The following is a 16,343-nucleotide window of genomic DNA, read 5'->3' on the forward strand; positions in this document are numbered from 1 at the left end:
GTTTCCCTAGTATTCACAATTCAAATGTATCTTAGAATTAGCAGGTATTTCTGAACTTTTAGCATCAGAATTATGCATTTGAACCAGTTTTTACATAATTTTTGTCGTAATGTTTACAAAAAATATACAGTTTTTTTATGTTCTGTTTATTTATGTCTGCTATCCTAAATAATATGGCGACCTATACATTTTTTGCAACAATTAGTAAATTTAAACTATATTTTTTATACTTTGTTCCATTAAATTTGTGAGGGTGGAAAGACCTTAAACGAGACTGATAATACGCTTGTTTCATCAACTTGTTTGTCAGTAATTTACCTCGTTTTAGAAATTGTTCGTACGTAGAGCATGCTCTTGCATATCGAATCAACTGAGATATATAAATCCGTATGCAGGTGATGAAGGTACTAAGTATATTGCTGCATAAGTAGGGGAAGTTGACGATAGAAAAGTTAAAGTCATCACGTTAATCATTGAGCTTGATTGTTAGATTATCATTAACGTTTTTTTCAAGTAAAATATCCAAATTTGAAACAAATGTGTTAGACTCTGCGGTATCTTTTATCTCGAGCTCACCGGGATATATCGTATCGACAATAAAAGAATGGAAATTACCATTGTTGATTGACAGTACGTCGTAGATATATCTAAATGTCAAGTTGAAGGCCAAAACAAGTGCTTTCTTCTTTTCACGCATGAGATTTTGCACATAATCTGCTTCATATGAATACAAAAATAGGTCTGCTAATAACGGGGTGCAATTGGTACCTATGGGAATTCCAGTAGATTGTTGGAAAACCTGGTCTCCAAAAACAGCATAGATATTGTCAATCAGAAACTCAAGCATCTTTTTGATGTCAACTTCAGAGTACTTGTGTGTACAATCAGAACGTTTTAACAAAATAATTTTGCAAATGACCGATGAAAAGGTAAGTAAATTTACGAGCTCAATTTTTATCGAAAAAGCAGGTGTCATTGATATCAAACAGCCTGGACTTTAATTTGTCGTGGGGACTGGTTGTGTATAAAGTTGAAAAGTTTTTAAGCTGTTGATTTTGGTAAAATCTTGTGATTTCAAATTGTCCAAAAGGTCCTTGGAATTTTTAAGTATCCACATCTGATTTTCACCACTTATTCAGTATATTGAAACACAGTACTCTTGAAGTTTCTCCTTCACTACTGTTAATACTTTAGTGAGGAGTGAAGAAAGATGCTTGATTGAACATTACCACTTGTAGAATTAAATCCAAGTTCTTCTTATTTATAATTTATACGTATAATGAGCCTTACAAACGAAGACAATTTTGTTACCTGCTTTGTCAGCAGGGACCAGTCCCCATTGATCAAGAAATCTATCTAATTCCTTTATCACTTCTGGATTTTTGAATACAGAAGGATACTACATGCTTTTCCTATTGCCCCTCAATCTTTTAAAACGCAATTTTAACATGGATCTGATACATTTAATCCATTCTGACAAAGTGTCAAAGCCCTTTTTCATATCTGGTCCATCGCTTGGCGTAATCTTCAAAAGAACCCAAAATATTTACGAAATTCCGACGCCAGTTGAAGGATCGGGGTTCCCTATATTTAGGACCTTTTAAAATAAATGCTTAAAGGTCCTCATATTATTAACGACATAAAGTCACCTGTAATAATGTGTCCAGCAGGACTATAGTTATAGGGTGAAGAAGAACAAGAACATGATGAATTATTATGTTTCAGATACTCGACATCCAGGCTATGTCAAGTTTGTTTTGTAATTAAAAAGGTCGATGTATATTTGTAAGATATATACAAAGTGTAGTCTTTAACTGTAGTTAAAGATTCGTATCAGAAAAATTAATTAAAAGGCAAAATGCATTCCGTTTTCACTAAACCTAAAGTGATGAGAGAGTAAGAGAGATTACATGAACAGTTCCAGCGGACATGGCCTTTTAATAATATCGTTTAGAAGAATTTGATTTTAATATTATAGCATCCGGAAATCCAACGTTTTCTCACATATCACTTTCCAAGGATGAATTTCTTCAAAATTACATTTCAGCGTTTAATACTTTTAACATACCAGTCAACCAATGTGAGTTTAATTAATCTACCCCATCTGTACTGGATTCCTGAACTTCATAAAAACTTCATGAAAATTATATGTTTCACAAACAGATACAAGTACTTTACGGCAAAGTCTTTACCGAGTCCAGCAAATGCCCTACCAAGCCCCTTTCTTTACTCCTTACAAAAATATTAACTACTATAAAAGAAAAACTTCAAACGGAATGTGCTAGAGCATATTCTAGTGGGAATCAGATGTGGATCCACAGAAACAAAGAAATTTATTTTAATTTATGGAACCTAAAAATTCTTAATTCTCTCAAAAATCTATAACATCAAAACTAAAGATTTTTACGAGGGGTGATCAAAAAATTCGCGAACTATCTCTATATCTACAAAACCACAATTCGGATTAGAAAAAAAATCGGCACAGGCATAGCCATACACAAGTTCTATATAAATAGCATATGCTGAATAAAGTTTTGCTCCTTGTTTGTGACGTCACAATGTGAAAATGACGTCACTATGCAGGTCACTTGTGACGAAAAATGGTTGTCTCAGTCGAGCTCGTTCAACAAACGACTGTAAAATTTATATATCTTAGAAATCCCTTTGAAGTAGCGTATAATAATTTGTACACAGTTTATTGAGACATACACTGTATGACTTCCTATAAATTCAATCAATGATTGGATTGATCGTTTAAGTGAAGGAAGGCAGATGGTTAAAAATGATACTTGTTATGTTGCCCAGTGAGAGCAAGTTTGAAAAGAGATGTATTTTTATTTAAGCAATTTGCTATCAAAGACCACCAATTTACACTCTGAAAAATATATGAATGTTTCAACAATAATATAATTACCAAATACCTAAAATATCATTAATTTTACTTTAGATTTTAAACATATTACATGTGATAAAAAGGAGGCACCCATTCTCTATACACCTTGGACAAACGTCTCTCCCGAGACAGAATATTTTTGGAAAGGATAAAAATTCTTATCCACCCATTCTGTTGCCGAGATTTGATCATTTCTGACAAATGAACTGTTCTTGTTATAAATATTAACTTACATGGAAAGAAATATAAAACTCAGAAAAATCTTTCAGTTTTTGTGACAGAACGCTACGGAGGTGGTCACGTGACCGCCTATATCACGTGATTTGCGCATGAGCAGAATGGTGACAGATGTACATTAAAATTGGAGAGGACTAATTAAGGAATCATGCACTGTCTAGTTCGTATAGTATGCTAGGGCATCAACGATAGTGGGAAACATGGGATGATTTAAGCAAAACGGGCTTCGCCCGTTATGCTTTTATCCCATGTTTCCCACTATCGTTGATGTCCCTGGCATACTATACGAACTAGACAGTGATTTCTTATATTTCCGTTTCACTGTGAAATAAAATTGTAGATTTATATTTTTAAAATGTTGACATAGATTTAAATTACATGAAGACTCCCTTGCCAATTTCCATACCCCTCTCCCACTGACGTCTTGAACACAATTGCAGCCGCACGAGATTTTCATGCATATTTGGCATCCTTGGCGTCAGACACAGAGACAGATGCAGATGCATATTAGGCCTCCCCAGCTCCTGACCTTTCGACCTGCCTAATTTACATTCCGACAGGTTTATCAAGAAATTAACTCCGCTAAGTTTTAAAGAGTTATCACAGAGACAAAAATAAGAAATGGAAATATTTTAAAGTATATTCAACACTGAAACCAAATATTGTTTCTTTTATGGAAGTTATTCAATTAGTTCGCGAACTTTTTGATCACCCCTCGTACACTACACCTCCAAAGTTAAATTCAAATCTAGACATTTTGATATCATAGACAACTGCTACTTCAATTTCAAGTTTTCCAACGAACTGTTAGAAATGCGATGAGCACGATTTGTACTCCTTTATAAGCAGACCCCTTATACATGTATATTCATATGAAGCAGATTTAGAATTTACTGAGTATATTCAAAAACTTCTATATGAGAAGAGGAATATACTTTCTGTGGCCTTCAATTCGACCATCGATGTTTTATCAATTAAAAATAATTATTTTCAAAATTATAATTTTGTTTAAAACATTTTGATTGTACACACAAACACTATGAAGTTGATATCAAAAATATATAGAACCATATTTAACTAGAAATTTGTCTATTATCCAAAAACAAAATAGTGTAATTATAGTTCAAGTAATGTATATATATATAGGGTTTGTATAAGAACATCCAGAGTTTAATACCTTTCTTTCTCTCCGTCTCCTTTCTTCTGTCTTTTGAGTGAATGTTTATCTGTATGTATGGGTGAGTGACTGTGATTAAGTTATAACACCCCATACCCCCTAGTCACTGGCAGGTTGGGTTGTAGGGGTAATGTAAAATTCTGGCTTTATATATTTGAATAAATGTGTGGGGAAAAAAATATGCTTGAGTTTCTAATTCACAATATCTACATGACTTTTTGTGTACACGTATGTGATTTCTGGAGACAAATCGGGATCTTTCTACAATTCATTGGAAATCGCATGGGTACCGATTTTGCCCCGTTATCAGCAAACCTTTTTTGTATTCATATGAAGCCGATTTTTTTTTTGCGTAAAAAGAAGAAAATACTTGCCTGGTCTTCAACTCGACATTTAGATATATCGACGATGTTTTGTCAATTTTAACACAATGGTTATTTCCATTCTTATGTCGATACGATATATCCCGGTGAGCTTGAAATAAAATATACCATCGAGTAGGGATGTGCGATTTTATCGGTATACCGGTATATCGCGATTTTTTAATGCGTTATACGTATCGTGATACGGAGACCTAAATACCGGTATTTAGGTACATATTATAAAGTCCAGAAATTATTTATTAATTTGTTCAATCTTTCAAATTACAATTATAGAAAGTCTAAAAAAAAATGTTGTGAAAAGAACAGCATCTTACCAACCAAACATGATTAATTTCATGCATATAAAAAATTCCAAAAAAAGAAGTGAAATTCTGTTTTTCTAGCGTATTTTTACGAAAAATAATGACTATTCATTTAAAATCATTGTAAAAATAGCTTGTAAAAATATCATGTTATTATCGTGATATTTTGAGAAAAAATCGTGATATATCGCGAAACGAAATTTCTGGCGATACCCATCCCTACCATCGAGTCTGTCTACTTAATATTTGGATATTTTACAAGAAACGTTAAAGGTAATCTAACAACCAAACTTTATGATTATATACGTTATAATTTTAAATTTTGAATCGCCAACTTCCCTAAACTAATGCAACAATACATGTGTGTAACTGCATCACCGGCATAAGGGGTTTATATCTATCAGCTGATTCGATACGCAAGAGCAAGAACTTGCTCTACATGTACGTATGTATAATTTCTAAAACTATGTAAATTATTGACAAACGAGTTGATGAAACAAGAATATCAACCGTCTCGTTTAAAGTTTTCATTTCGTAAGTTAACTATGGTCGATACAAATCAATGACCTTGTCAGTAATTGCTGACTGGAGTTTTTTAAGGTCTTCCGTCTTCACGGAAGACCTTATAGCGATTCTATTGTTTCTTATTATTATTATTTTTCTGACCATCTAATTTTGTGCACGCGATTTCTCGAAGACTACTGGATGGATTTTCATGAAATTTGCTGAAACAATGTATTGTTATCTGAAGTTATTTCATCCGAGAGATTTTTTGGAAATTTTTCTCTGGTGCCAAGTTACGGACAATTTTCTGATTTTAAAATGCAATTTTGTCTTCAGTTAATCTCAAGAACGGTAAAAGATATCAATGTGAAACTTTCAGGGATTATAGATCGTGATAGATACTATCCAGGACGCGACCTTTTGTTAGTCGTCAATACTTCCTGTCGTTAGGAGATGCGAATTGAAAAAAGCTTATTTTCTAACTTTTTTGTTTTCCATTATTTATTATTGATTTTTGGAATATTAATAGAGACCCTTCTATATAAGCTTACTATATAAGTTGCTTGAATATTGGTTAATCTGAACGCTAGATATTAATATTTGAAAATCTGAAGCGGGCCCAAGATGGCGGCTGTCTCTGTTGACTCCGCCATTTCGCGAGTAGGGGGTTGTGGAGGCAGCTGAGCGTTTGATTAAACCATTCTGACATAAGGATACATGAAATAGAAAAAACTACTTGGACTTTCACGTAGTAGTACGTTGTAATTACGTGTCAATCTTTAAACTTTATTTCCATTTCACTGCTTTAGTGTAACTGGGCTAGATACGATATGTAATGTGTACAATGTGTTAAATATACCTTTTAACGTTGAAATAAAATAAAGTAGTAGTATTTATTTGGTATCATGTCATGTCATAAAGGCGATAAGAACGTTTCATTTATTTAATTTCATTGAAGCTATCACACCTATTTGATAGATCAGTCCAAAGAAAAGGCGTGAATATTTACTCGTGACGTTTGGCGCGAAATTATGAACAGTGGCCCGCCTTTTATAATTCTTAGACAGGTGTACTGTTGCAAATGTATACACAAGTATATCTAGAGCAGTGCTCCCAATAGCTTAATGGTTTGCGCTTTAATAGATCACGTAGTAATTACGTTACAATTCTGTGTCATGATTTATTCCAGTGTCTTCTCAAACGTCCTCTGTAACTGGTTTTGGTTGGTTCTCAAAGTAGAAAAAGAAAAGACTAAATGTGCAAATGAGAGATACCTATTATCATTTGTTTTGCAAGACGGAAAAACATATCTTAAATCATAGTTATAAGTTACAGTTTTTCAAGAAACAATATCGATGCATATACATAGTAAGTAAAAAGCGTAGAACCACTGATTTTCCCATGCACACTTGTGTGATATTAAACGATTAGAAAAAAAACAAAAATAAGAAAACCATTTTAATAAGACCGTCTAATGGAGTTTATATTTACATTCTTTTCTCAAAGATCTGAATCAAGTTATTGAACATAAATGGTATCTGATTCCTTGACTGTCGTAGAGCAAGGCATGTTTTTCGGCGAAACATTTCAACCTTTTTATGAAAGTGTAACTAATCGGCATAGTTCACTCCTGAGACGGGAAATAAAAAACAATTAAATTACAGTCATTTCAGTGCTTTTGTGTTACTTTTCTATAGAATGTGTACAATGTGTTAAATATATTTTCTAAACCTCGAAATGTAGGCTATGAGAACGTACTTTTTTCTTAATTTCATTGAAGCTATCACACCTATTTAATAGATCAGTCCAAAGAAAAGGCGCGAAGATTTAACGTGGTGCTTGGCGCGAAATAATGAATAATGGCCCGTCTTTTATAATTCTTAGACAGGTGTACTGTAGAAAAGTATACACAAGTACATTTAGAGCAGAACTCCCAATAGTGTAATGGTTAGCGCGTTGGGGATAAAAATTAAGGAAAAAAGCGGATTGGATTTTCACGCTGGCAACCTGGATTCAATTTGTGACCAAAATTTTTAATCACTTCTCAGCTCGACTTTACGAGTTATTTTTTTTTTTCAGAATCGGACGGAAGACCTCTCGTTGCTCGCAACGAGATCGTTTCTAGTTTATAATAATTATTACAGGCGCGTAGCATCGTTTTTGAAAGTGGGGGGGGGGGGAGCATCCAGAGAATTTTTTTTACTTACCTGAAAAAGGAAAAAGTTGCCCAAACCCGAAAATCCTATTTCGTGGGGGGGGGGGGGGGGACTTTTTCTCAGTGTCAACTACTTTCAGTATCAATTCTAATACTACATTTTCGGTACATCACTAAAAGTGGTCGGGCATTCAATTAACATTTCCTATAGTATAAGTAAGGTTGGGAAAAAAAGTGCCCCCCCCCCTGTTGCTACGCCCCTGTATTATGCCATTATTTACACGCTGAATTGTCGACGGATTTTTCCGTTACATCCCGATCATGACAAGAATCACACGGAGGTTGTGACCGGGGATCCTGCTCAAACCTCTATGGCACCTTATCCCATATCTGATGGATTGGAGGTCCGTGGTTTGCTCTGATCCTATTTTGTATCGTTTATTGGGCTTTTGAGGTTGAAAAATGTTCGTTATCTCCATACATTTCACAGTGTGACCTATATATATAATATAACAAATATTTTGGCTCAGAACTTATTCATGTTATTTATGTACATGAATTCACGATCATGATTATACATTTATTAAAACTATCTGATTTATCCCCCCACACCCCCTAGCCTGTTTATATATTTTTACATTGACCTAAAGTATATATATAATCTTTCTCAACAATCTACAAACCTTTCTGTCCTAGCTGTTTTATATCATGTACCAGGCCCATCGGACCGTTTCATTTTTGATCGGGTTCGATATTCCAATGTACTCGACATGTAAACACGACGTGGGGATCAATGCGGTGCGGATGAGGGAATAAGAATCTCTATTAACATGGAAAGTACAGGACCAGAGAGACCTGTTAGAATCGACGAAGTCAATGACTTCTTCACTTACATTGCCACGGTAAGAACAGTAACGTTAGATGCATATCGTCAGAAATGATGTTGGAACATTCGCGAATGTTGTACACACTGTAAACTGCGTATATATATAAATATTTATTAATCGGTGGGACAAATCCGATCCACCAGTTAGAGATAAAACAAATATGCACATTCAATATTTGATTATGCCTATGTTCAAAAGTTTGTTGTGCAACATGTAATGATCAAAAACGACCGCTGGTCAACTGAACAGGTACTGGGCACGAGCACTGGAAGTTTCATGTAAATATTGAGTATGTGCATGTGCAAGTTTTTTTTGTACATACATATACTCAATATTTACACTTCAAGTGCCTGTGGTACTGGGTCCTGGTTTGACCGTGAAGTGTCAAGGAATATTACCAACACTATTGATATAATTATCATATTATGTATAAAAGCAAATTCAGCATGTAGGTATACATATCTAGAAATCAAGACAAGTACCTGTGATCAGCTGCTCCTAACAGAATAAGTGAGCATAATCTGGACAAAATCTAATGGCATAATTGCATCTAGGAAAAGCATGCTAAGCCAACATACCTGAGGTCCTCCCAAAGAAAAATAAGATGTTGTTGAAGGGGAGCCTTGTTCATAGTTTATTCAGATCAACTTTCATTTAGTAGTGTAAGGAACTTTCTTAAAAAAACTCACAATGACGTTTTATCTGAGTAGATTGACTGGACAGAGAAGTGGCTGATAGCACTCCTCATGTTCCATATCACCTGTTTCTTCCTGATCCTTGTGACTCGTAGAAGTGGAGCAATCCAGGCTGTTATATTTGTTATTTTACGTAAGTACAGATACATATTCTGCATTAATAAATCTGGTAAAGGAGAAAGCCACATTCCAAACCCTTACAAAGTTATCAAACTTTAGGATGCATATTCCTGTTGACTTAAATTTGCTAACATTTGAACTCCTGTGATTTATGCTACCTATCTGGAGTATTAATATTAATTGGTATTTCTTTGCAATCACTAGTGAATTCAGAGTGTTCCATTTTTTAACCTCTATTGCAGTTTTGTCTGTGTATTTTGCTGAGAATTTAAATGAGCTGGCAGCTAAAAATTGGAAGTAAGCATTTTTCCATTTGTGTAAATTGATTACAAACAGAATCTGTGATTAAAACATTGCTTTTACTGTAGTGTTTTCCAATGCGTAAAAGTACAGTGATTAGTTTTAGTTATTACTTCAGTATGAAAACTTAAATGTAGTGCAACAGCACCACCCAATCACGTTGTGAAATGTTTTCATGATAAGTTCAAAAAAATCATCATGGTAATTATTCAATCTTTAATTAATGTTGTGTTATTTTTCTTTTTTTTAGACTTTTTACGAAGGAGCAGTACTTTGACAGCAATGGGTTGTTCTTCTCTACTGTCTATTCCACACCTGTCCTGTTCAACTGTCTGTTTTTACTGGTAAGTATTTGACTAGCGTTACTATCTTACACTAAGATCAATTCAGTGCAGAGAGAACTGAAGACTCCGAAATATTTATTGTCCGCCATTGAGAGAGCTTTCAGAAAGACCGTGAAAAGTGGTGGCTTGGATTAAAACTTAACTGCTAGCCAAAATAAAACACACCTTACTGCCTACTCACATGCAGATCTTCATTTCGGATATTTATCATTTGTCGCTAACAGTATTGGAATACTGTGCATAATTAATCATCAAGTCAACATCTTTTTTTAAAATTCATTAATGCTTAAGATAAATTTGTATTTAATCCTGCTTGGGGTTATGTGCTTTTTAAATTCACATCCATTCTAAGTAACATCAATGTCCGAAATCTTTGTAATTTTCTACTGATTATCAATTTTTTTCTAATTTGTTTGTTTTTTTTTTTAGTTTATCTGGATGTCAAACCTTGGAGCAGCTGTGTCTCAGATGAGAAGGGTGAAAATGGATGCAAAAAGAAAAGCAGAGGAAAAGAAAAAAGAAAAGAAAGAAAACTAACTCCAACCTTATTTAGGATTTTATCTCAATATTAATTATTTATAATTTGTTCTTTACAATGTTCATTTGTATAAAGATGAATATGAAAATTATATGTTCATCAGTTAAGATGCAGATGTAAATTATATAGCATTATTACATATGGATGTATATCCTCACTTGTACATTTGCAATAAAATTGTGGAAAAAGATTCAAGTATCGAAAAACTTTGGCAAAGAAATAGATGTATGCTATTTTTAGATTAGGACATTAAACAATACTCTTTGATTGGTGTACAGTATCACACTAGGCATATCAATTTTATCGTGTATTGAAATTCTACATGAAATCTCGGGGATTTTTGCTGCTGTTGTGCAGTTTGTGTTGAAGTGCAATAAAATTCATCTCAATACTACAGTGAATTTCTTGAGTATCTTGAATAAAATGTTAGCTGTTTAAAATTGTAAAAAGGTAACATTTTGCATTAAAGCATCCTGATCAGTGTTGTAGTTTTTATGTCCCCATAATTGAAGATTCAGGAGAATATGTGGTGTTTGGACTGTCTGTTTTCTCTACAAAAACTTTGGCCTTGCATATAACTTGTGAATGGATGGTACTAGGCCTAGGGATGTCATTTTCATGTGAATTTTTTGTGACAAGACCTTTGTTTAGGTAAAAAAAAGATTTATCCTTGTCCTTCAAGATTAATTTACTTTTTCAAAATTTTACCAATTTTAAGCTTGGCTATAATTCTTGAAGGACTGGTTCTGTGACTTTTTCTATTTCAAAGTAATACAAGGCTTTTTAGAGTTCCAACTTTTTTTTTTTACCTCTTGACCTTGATCTAGAGTATGACCTACTTTTGTAAAACTTCTACCTTGTTCATAACTTTTGAACAATTGACTTTTTGATTATTTATATATTCCCTTTGACAAGACAATTTGTTTTTGTACCATAATTTTTTTTTTACCAAATGACCTTGAACTATGACCTACATTTGAAAAGCTTTAACCTTGGTCATATTTTCTGAATGATTGGTGCTAGGGCTTTCATATTTCACACATATATTCCTTGTGACCAGACCTTTCTTGACCACAAGCTGTCATACTGGGGCATAACCATTTTTTTGTGCCTAATTTAGTAAAGGTTGATAATCCTAAATGAATGTACAAGACTATAGAAAATCCTTTAATGAATAGAAATTTTATTGCTATTCAAATTATACATAATAAATAAATAAGAAGTGTCTAAAAGTTAACAGATATTATACTTGTATATCACAGAACTTGAGGCTGTTTAAAGTGTTAATGAATATCAACATTGTCTGTGTGGAGGGTCCATGGCTATGTGTCTCGGTAATAATCGTTGAAGTTGAGTCGCAGCAGGAAGTCCTGGAGATGTGACTGGTAGCCACGCTTCACAAGTTTACTGATCACTATAAAATAAAACAGATTTTGTTCAAATTTGGCTTTTTGCAGATCCTTATGATGAAAACATGGTTTTAAAGAAAGCCAAACAGCATCTGTTTACCGCATTGATTAAAATGATGGCTCACCAACGGACAATACATGTATCAAAATTAAGATTATTTAAGATCATTCTAATACAGGAATAGAAATTTAAAGCCAGAACATAACTTTAACATCTAATGAAAGAAAAAGTGAGCAAGCTCATATACCCCACGCTCCCCCAAAACTCAAAGTGCTGAAAATCCCGAAAATAAGAAAGGAATCGGAATTTCCCAGTTATATTAACATCTGCACAGTTTTCTAAATATCTGTAAAGTTTGACAAAAATCCGTGCAGCGGTGTAAGAGGAGTTGCACTGACAAACTGTTCATCTCTATATTCAAGGTATGGCCAAAAATCTAAGTTGAAAAGTGTGGAAATTCACGGAAAAAATAAAAGGAATCGGAATCTCCTGGTAATATGCACATCTATACATTGTGTCCTAAATATCTGCAAAGTTTGACGAAATTCTGTGCAGCGGTGTAAGAGGAGTTGCACTGACAAACTGTTCATCTCTATATTCAAGGTATGGCCAAAAATCTAAGTTGAAAAGTGCAGAAATCCCAGAAAAATAAAAATCGGAATTTCCTTGTAATACCCTGGTATGCACATCTACACATTGTGTAAAATGCAAACCCCCTAAGTTGAAAAGTCGGAATTTCCTTGTAATACCCTGGTATGCACATCTACACATTGTGTCCTAAATATCTGCAAACCTTGATGAAATTCTGTGCAGCAGTTTATGAAGAGTTTCACTGACAAACTGTTCATCTCTATATTCAAGGTATGGCCAAAAATCTAATTTAAAAAGTGCGGAAATTCCCGGAAAAATAAAAAAATCGGAATTTCCTTGTAATATGCACATCTAAACATTGTGTCCTAAATATCTGCAAACTTTGATGAAATTCTGTGCAGCAGTTTATGAGGAGTTGCGCTGACAAACTGTTCATCTCTATATTCAAGATAAGGCCAAAAATCTAAGTTAAAAAGTGCGGAAATTCCCGGAAAAAATTGAGGAATTGGAAATTCCTGGTAATATGCACATCTACACATTGTGTCCTACATATCTACAAAGTTTGATGAAATCCTGTGCAGCGGTTTAAGAGGAGTTGCGCTGACAAAAAAACAGGACTGACAGACTGACTGACACTCTGACGGACAGGTCAAAATCATTATACCTCACGCAACTTGTTGCGTGGGGTATAATATCCTACTGCAATTGATTTCAGTGACATAATAACTTGTATCAGGGTCATATCATAACAAACTATAAATCTGAGCAAAATATACTGTTGGTTTGAATGCTTTCCAATTTAAGATTTTATAGCCCGGACATGATTTGTAAAAGAATGTCAAAGATAGGCAACATGCAGGCAAAAACCGCAAAAATATGACACCATAACAAGAGGCCACAATGCTCATTTGAGTAACTTTGGCCCTGCTGCTCTTCCTCCGACAACCCCCCCTCCATCCTTTGTAATAGTGCTGTGGCCCAAGCCATACACCAGGGGGTAATGATTTGAACAATGCAGATTGATAAATGCTTTACAGCTTCATATAGCTAAGACATACTTTAGATTATTAAGGACTAAAACTGACCTTTGAAGAGAAAAATGGAATACTGCCTGAAATTTTGGAAACACTTGAGCATGAGGTTGAAGTTGGCATGAGATACCTCCCCCGTGGTTTTATCCCTCCTCCAGTCTGCAGCCACTAACAGAGTACGGAACTGAAGGATTAGGCTAAACATGTCACGCATTATCTTCATTATTTTGGCTGCTTTTGTGTTCAACAAACACCTGTAATAAAAGATAAGGAAGTTTACTCTCATGTTTAAATGAAGCAATAGTCGGTTAAATTTAAAAAAAAAAAAAATGGGTCTTGAAATGCTTTTAAAAACTTCAAAATAAAACAATAAAATCACTGCATGTGCCCTGATAAAACTATCAAACAAATGTCTTAAAACATGCATCTTGACTGCGAGACATGATCAAACCTGAATATGGCACGGTCAAGGTAGTCGTCATGAACTCGGATCAGGTCATCCAGGTTTTGTACGTCCGACTTCAGGGAAGCTTTAAATTCGTTCCAGGTGACAAAAATAACTTGATGTGAAATGTATCCCTGCATTACTCTCACAAAATGCTGCATTTCTTGTCTAAAGAAGCATGGGAAGAGCAAAAGATTTTTCGTGTTTTCAGATACATCTTCAGTTACACTGGTCATAATTTATATATTACTGATAAAAAATCTTGCATTTCACAATTGCAATATTTCGTAATTTCTTCAACAACAAAATCTTCGGATATGTACACACATATATATTCTGTGGTATAAATACTCCATGTATATGTAATATTATGATTGCTGCTGTTGACAGAGCCAGATTTATTTACAATGTATCCATTAACCAAAGTGCTGCTTTCAGTTCTTAAACAGTAATTAACTACCTACCTGTAAAGCTGTAGACGTCGGAACTGAGAGGCATTGCCAGCTTTGTGAAAAAGAGCTGTAAATAGAGGATATTCAATGTTTTGTAGTTGAATATGGAATTTATTTCACAAGTGGGACGGCATTTTTTGATATTTTCAAGAGTGTGAAGCAGGAGTGAAAATATCAAAAAATCCTGTCTCACAAGTGAAATGAATTCCATATTTAACTACAAAACATTGAATTTTCTGTTTATTACATTTTAAAAAATTTCTTTGATTTTTTTTCCTTTGCCTCTGTCTTTTTGAAATACAGTCATAGGCTACACGATGACATAGTTGAGCGGTTGAGACGTCATAGCTAAGTGAGGTGAAAACATCGTAAACATGGATTTAGCAACCAAGAGCTAGGTTCACTTTGTGCAAAAAATGGCCCTGTACTTAAATCAATTATTTGACTATTACCCTCCTACCTATTTCATATATCAAAATAAAGTAGAGCCTAAGTGCTTTCATTTCCTATTATATATAATAATTAAACTTCTTTGTGAGAATCCAGGTATTGGAAATCAGGCTTTAAAAAAATGCAATATTCTTGAATTTTTCAGAAAACATGCATATTTGACTACCTTCAGCAAAGAATAACAATATGAGCACAGTCCATGATCCAAAAATTAAAACTTGTTTTTTGATCTTGGATTTTAGGCCATTTTCAAAGGTATTTATAGGATATGGGAAATTGGCACATTTTATGACATCATAATGCATTGACTAAAGGGAAAATTAGGTCATGTTCAATAGATATTAAGTCAACGAGAGTCCATGTTATAAATCCGGCATTTTCGGCCTAAACTAAGCAGTTTTGATTTTTCAGAAATTCTCAGGGCCAAAAAAGGCCCTAAGTTGCTCTTGCTCTTTGAGGTAATTTTGGCAGTTTTATTCTCTGTCAGAATGGTTTATTTACTTCTATCTATCTTATATCAGGTTAAGGAAGATTTTTTTTTACTACACTCTCAGTTATGGGAAGGAAAATCTCGAGTTTTACCGCACTTCTGATATTTGTCACATAATTTCTATTCAATGAATAAATTACAGTATTTCACTGGTAAAAATGTAATAATATCAAAAACACCATGAAGAAAAAAAACAAGCTGATAACACTAAAGGAACACTGGAATTTCGTCCTGATTTTTTAATACTGACCTGCTCGTTTGAGTCTATGCCAGACATCTTTGAGCACCCACACCGTTTGTTTCTGTAGCACCATGAAGGAGAAGATCTGGTTGTATTTGTTGACAGACTCCTCTGTGATTACAATGTTTACTGGCCAGGATACCTGCAAAGGAATTCATTATCTACTGTTAACACTGTATATTTACTTAGTGTTGCAGCACATCTAATACATGTATATCCCTTTTTGTACAGAATGTTACTATTTGCCTAGTATTGTTATGTTCTACCATGAAACATATCAGTTTTAAACCATGTATATTAAACATGTAACATAATGTGGGCTTTACATACTGTATCTGCTATCTACTATAAAGAGTTTTAATATATGTAAGGTATAAAGCCATACTTACTATATAACGAAGTTCCATACAGTCTAAAACAGACCTCCCTATAATATAGGAAAACAAATTACCATTTTATAAAATTATTTATGACAAGTAAAAAAGTGTACAAGGCGCATTTCAAAAGTTCTGGCAACTGTTTAATAAAAAATTAACCATTTTACGGAAATTGTTGAGTTTGAAATCATTGGAAAGATCAGAAAAATATACACATGCATATTGTGACGTCACGTTATAATTTTTATGATGTAATATTTCATACAATTGAGAGCTAAAAAAAAGGGTGAAAATCCAGCAATATCATGTAAATAAAAATCT

At 33.9% G+C, this 16,343-nt stretch overlaps 2 protein-coding genes across 2 annotated transcripts in view; one reads left to right on the plus strand and one right to left on the minus strand.

Moving 5' to 3' along the window:
• Positions 1-8,397: 8,397 nt before the first annotated feature.
• Positions 8,398-11,017, plus strand: LOC134275564 (transmembrane protein 18-like). The gene is made up of 5 exons (XM_062757833.1): positions 8,398-8,553; positions 9,249-9,366; positions 9,596-9,650; positions 9,904-9,997; positions 10,427-11,017. Exons 1-5 carry the CDS (start codon positions 8,482-8,484, stop codon positions 10,532-10,534), a joined length of 447 nt encoding a protein of 148 aa, XP_062613817.1. The 5' UTR covers positions 8,398-8,481; the 3' UTR covers positions 10,535-11,017.
• A 679-nt stretch (positions 11,018-11,696) lies between these two features.
• LOC134275582 (gamma-tubulin complex component 6-like) overlaps positions 11,697-16,343 on the minus strand; it is a 31,376-nt gene continuing 26,729 nt past the window's right edge. The window contains 6 exon segments of the mRNA XM_062757848.1: positions 11,697-11,949; positions 13,622-13,821; positions 14,019-14,180; positions 14,477-14,531; positions 15,655-15,787; positions 16,035-16,072. Of these exon segments, the coding sequence (XP_062613832.1) occupies positions 11,858-11,949; positions 13,622-13,821; positions 14,019-14,180; positions 14,477-14,531; positions 15,655-15,787; positions 16,035-16,072 (680 nt within the window). The 3' untranslated portion in view covers positions 11,697-11,857.

The sequence above is a fragment of the Saccostrea cucullata genome, unplaced genomic scaffold, assembly GCF_032062105.1.
Source record: "Saccostrea cucullata isolate Sc308-1 unplaced genomic scaffold, CSIRO_AGI_Scuc_v1 ctg461, whole genome shotgun sequence".
In the NCBI taxonomy this organism is placed as follows: Eukaryota; Metazoa; Mollusca; class Bivalvia; order Ostreida; family Ostreidae; genus Saccostrea; species Saccostrea cuccullata.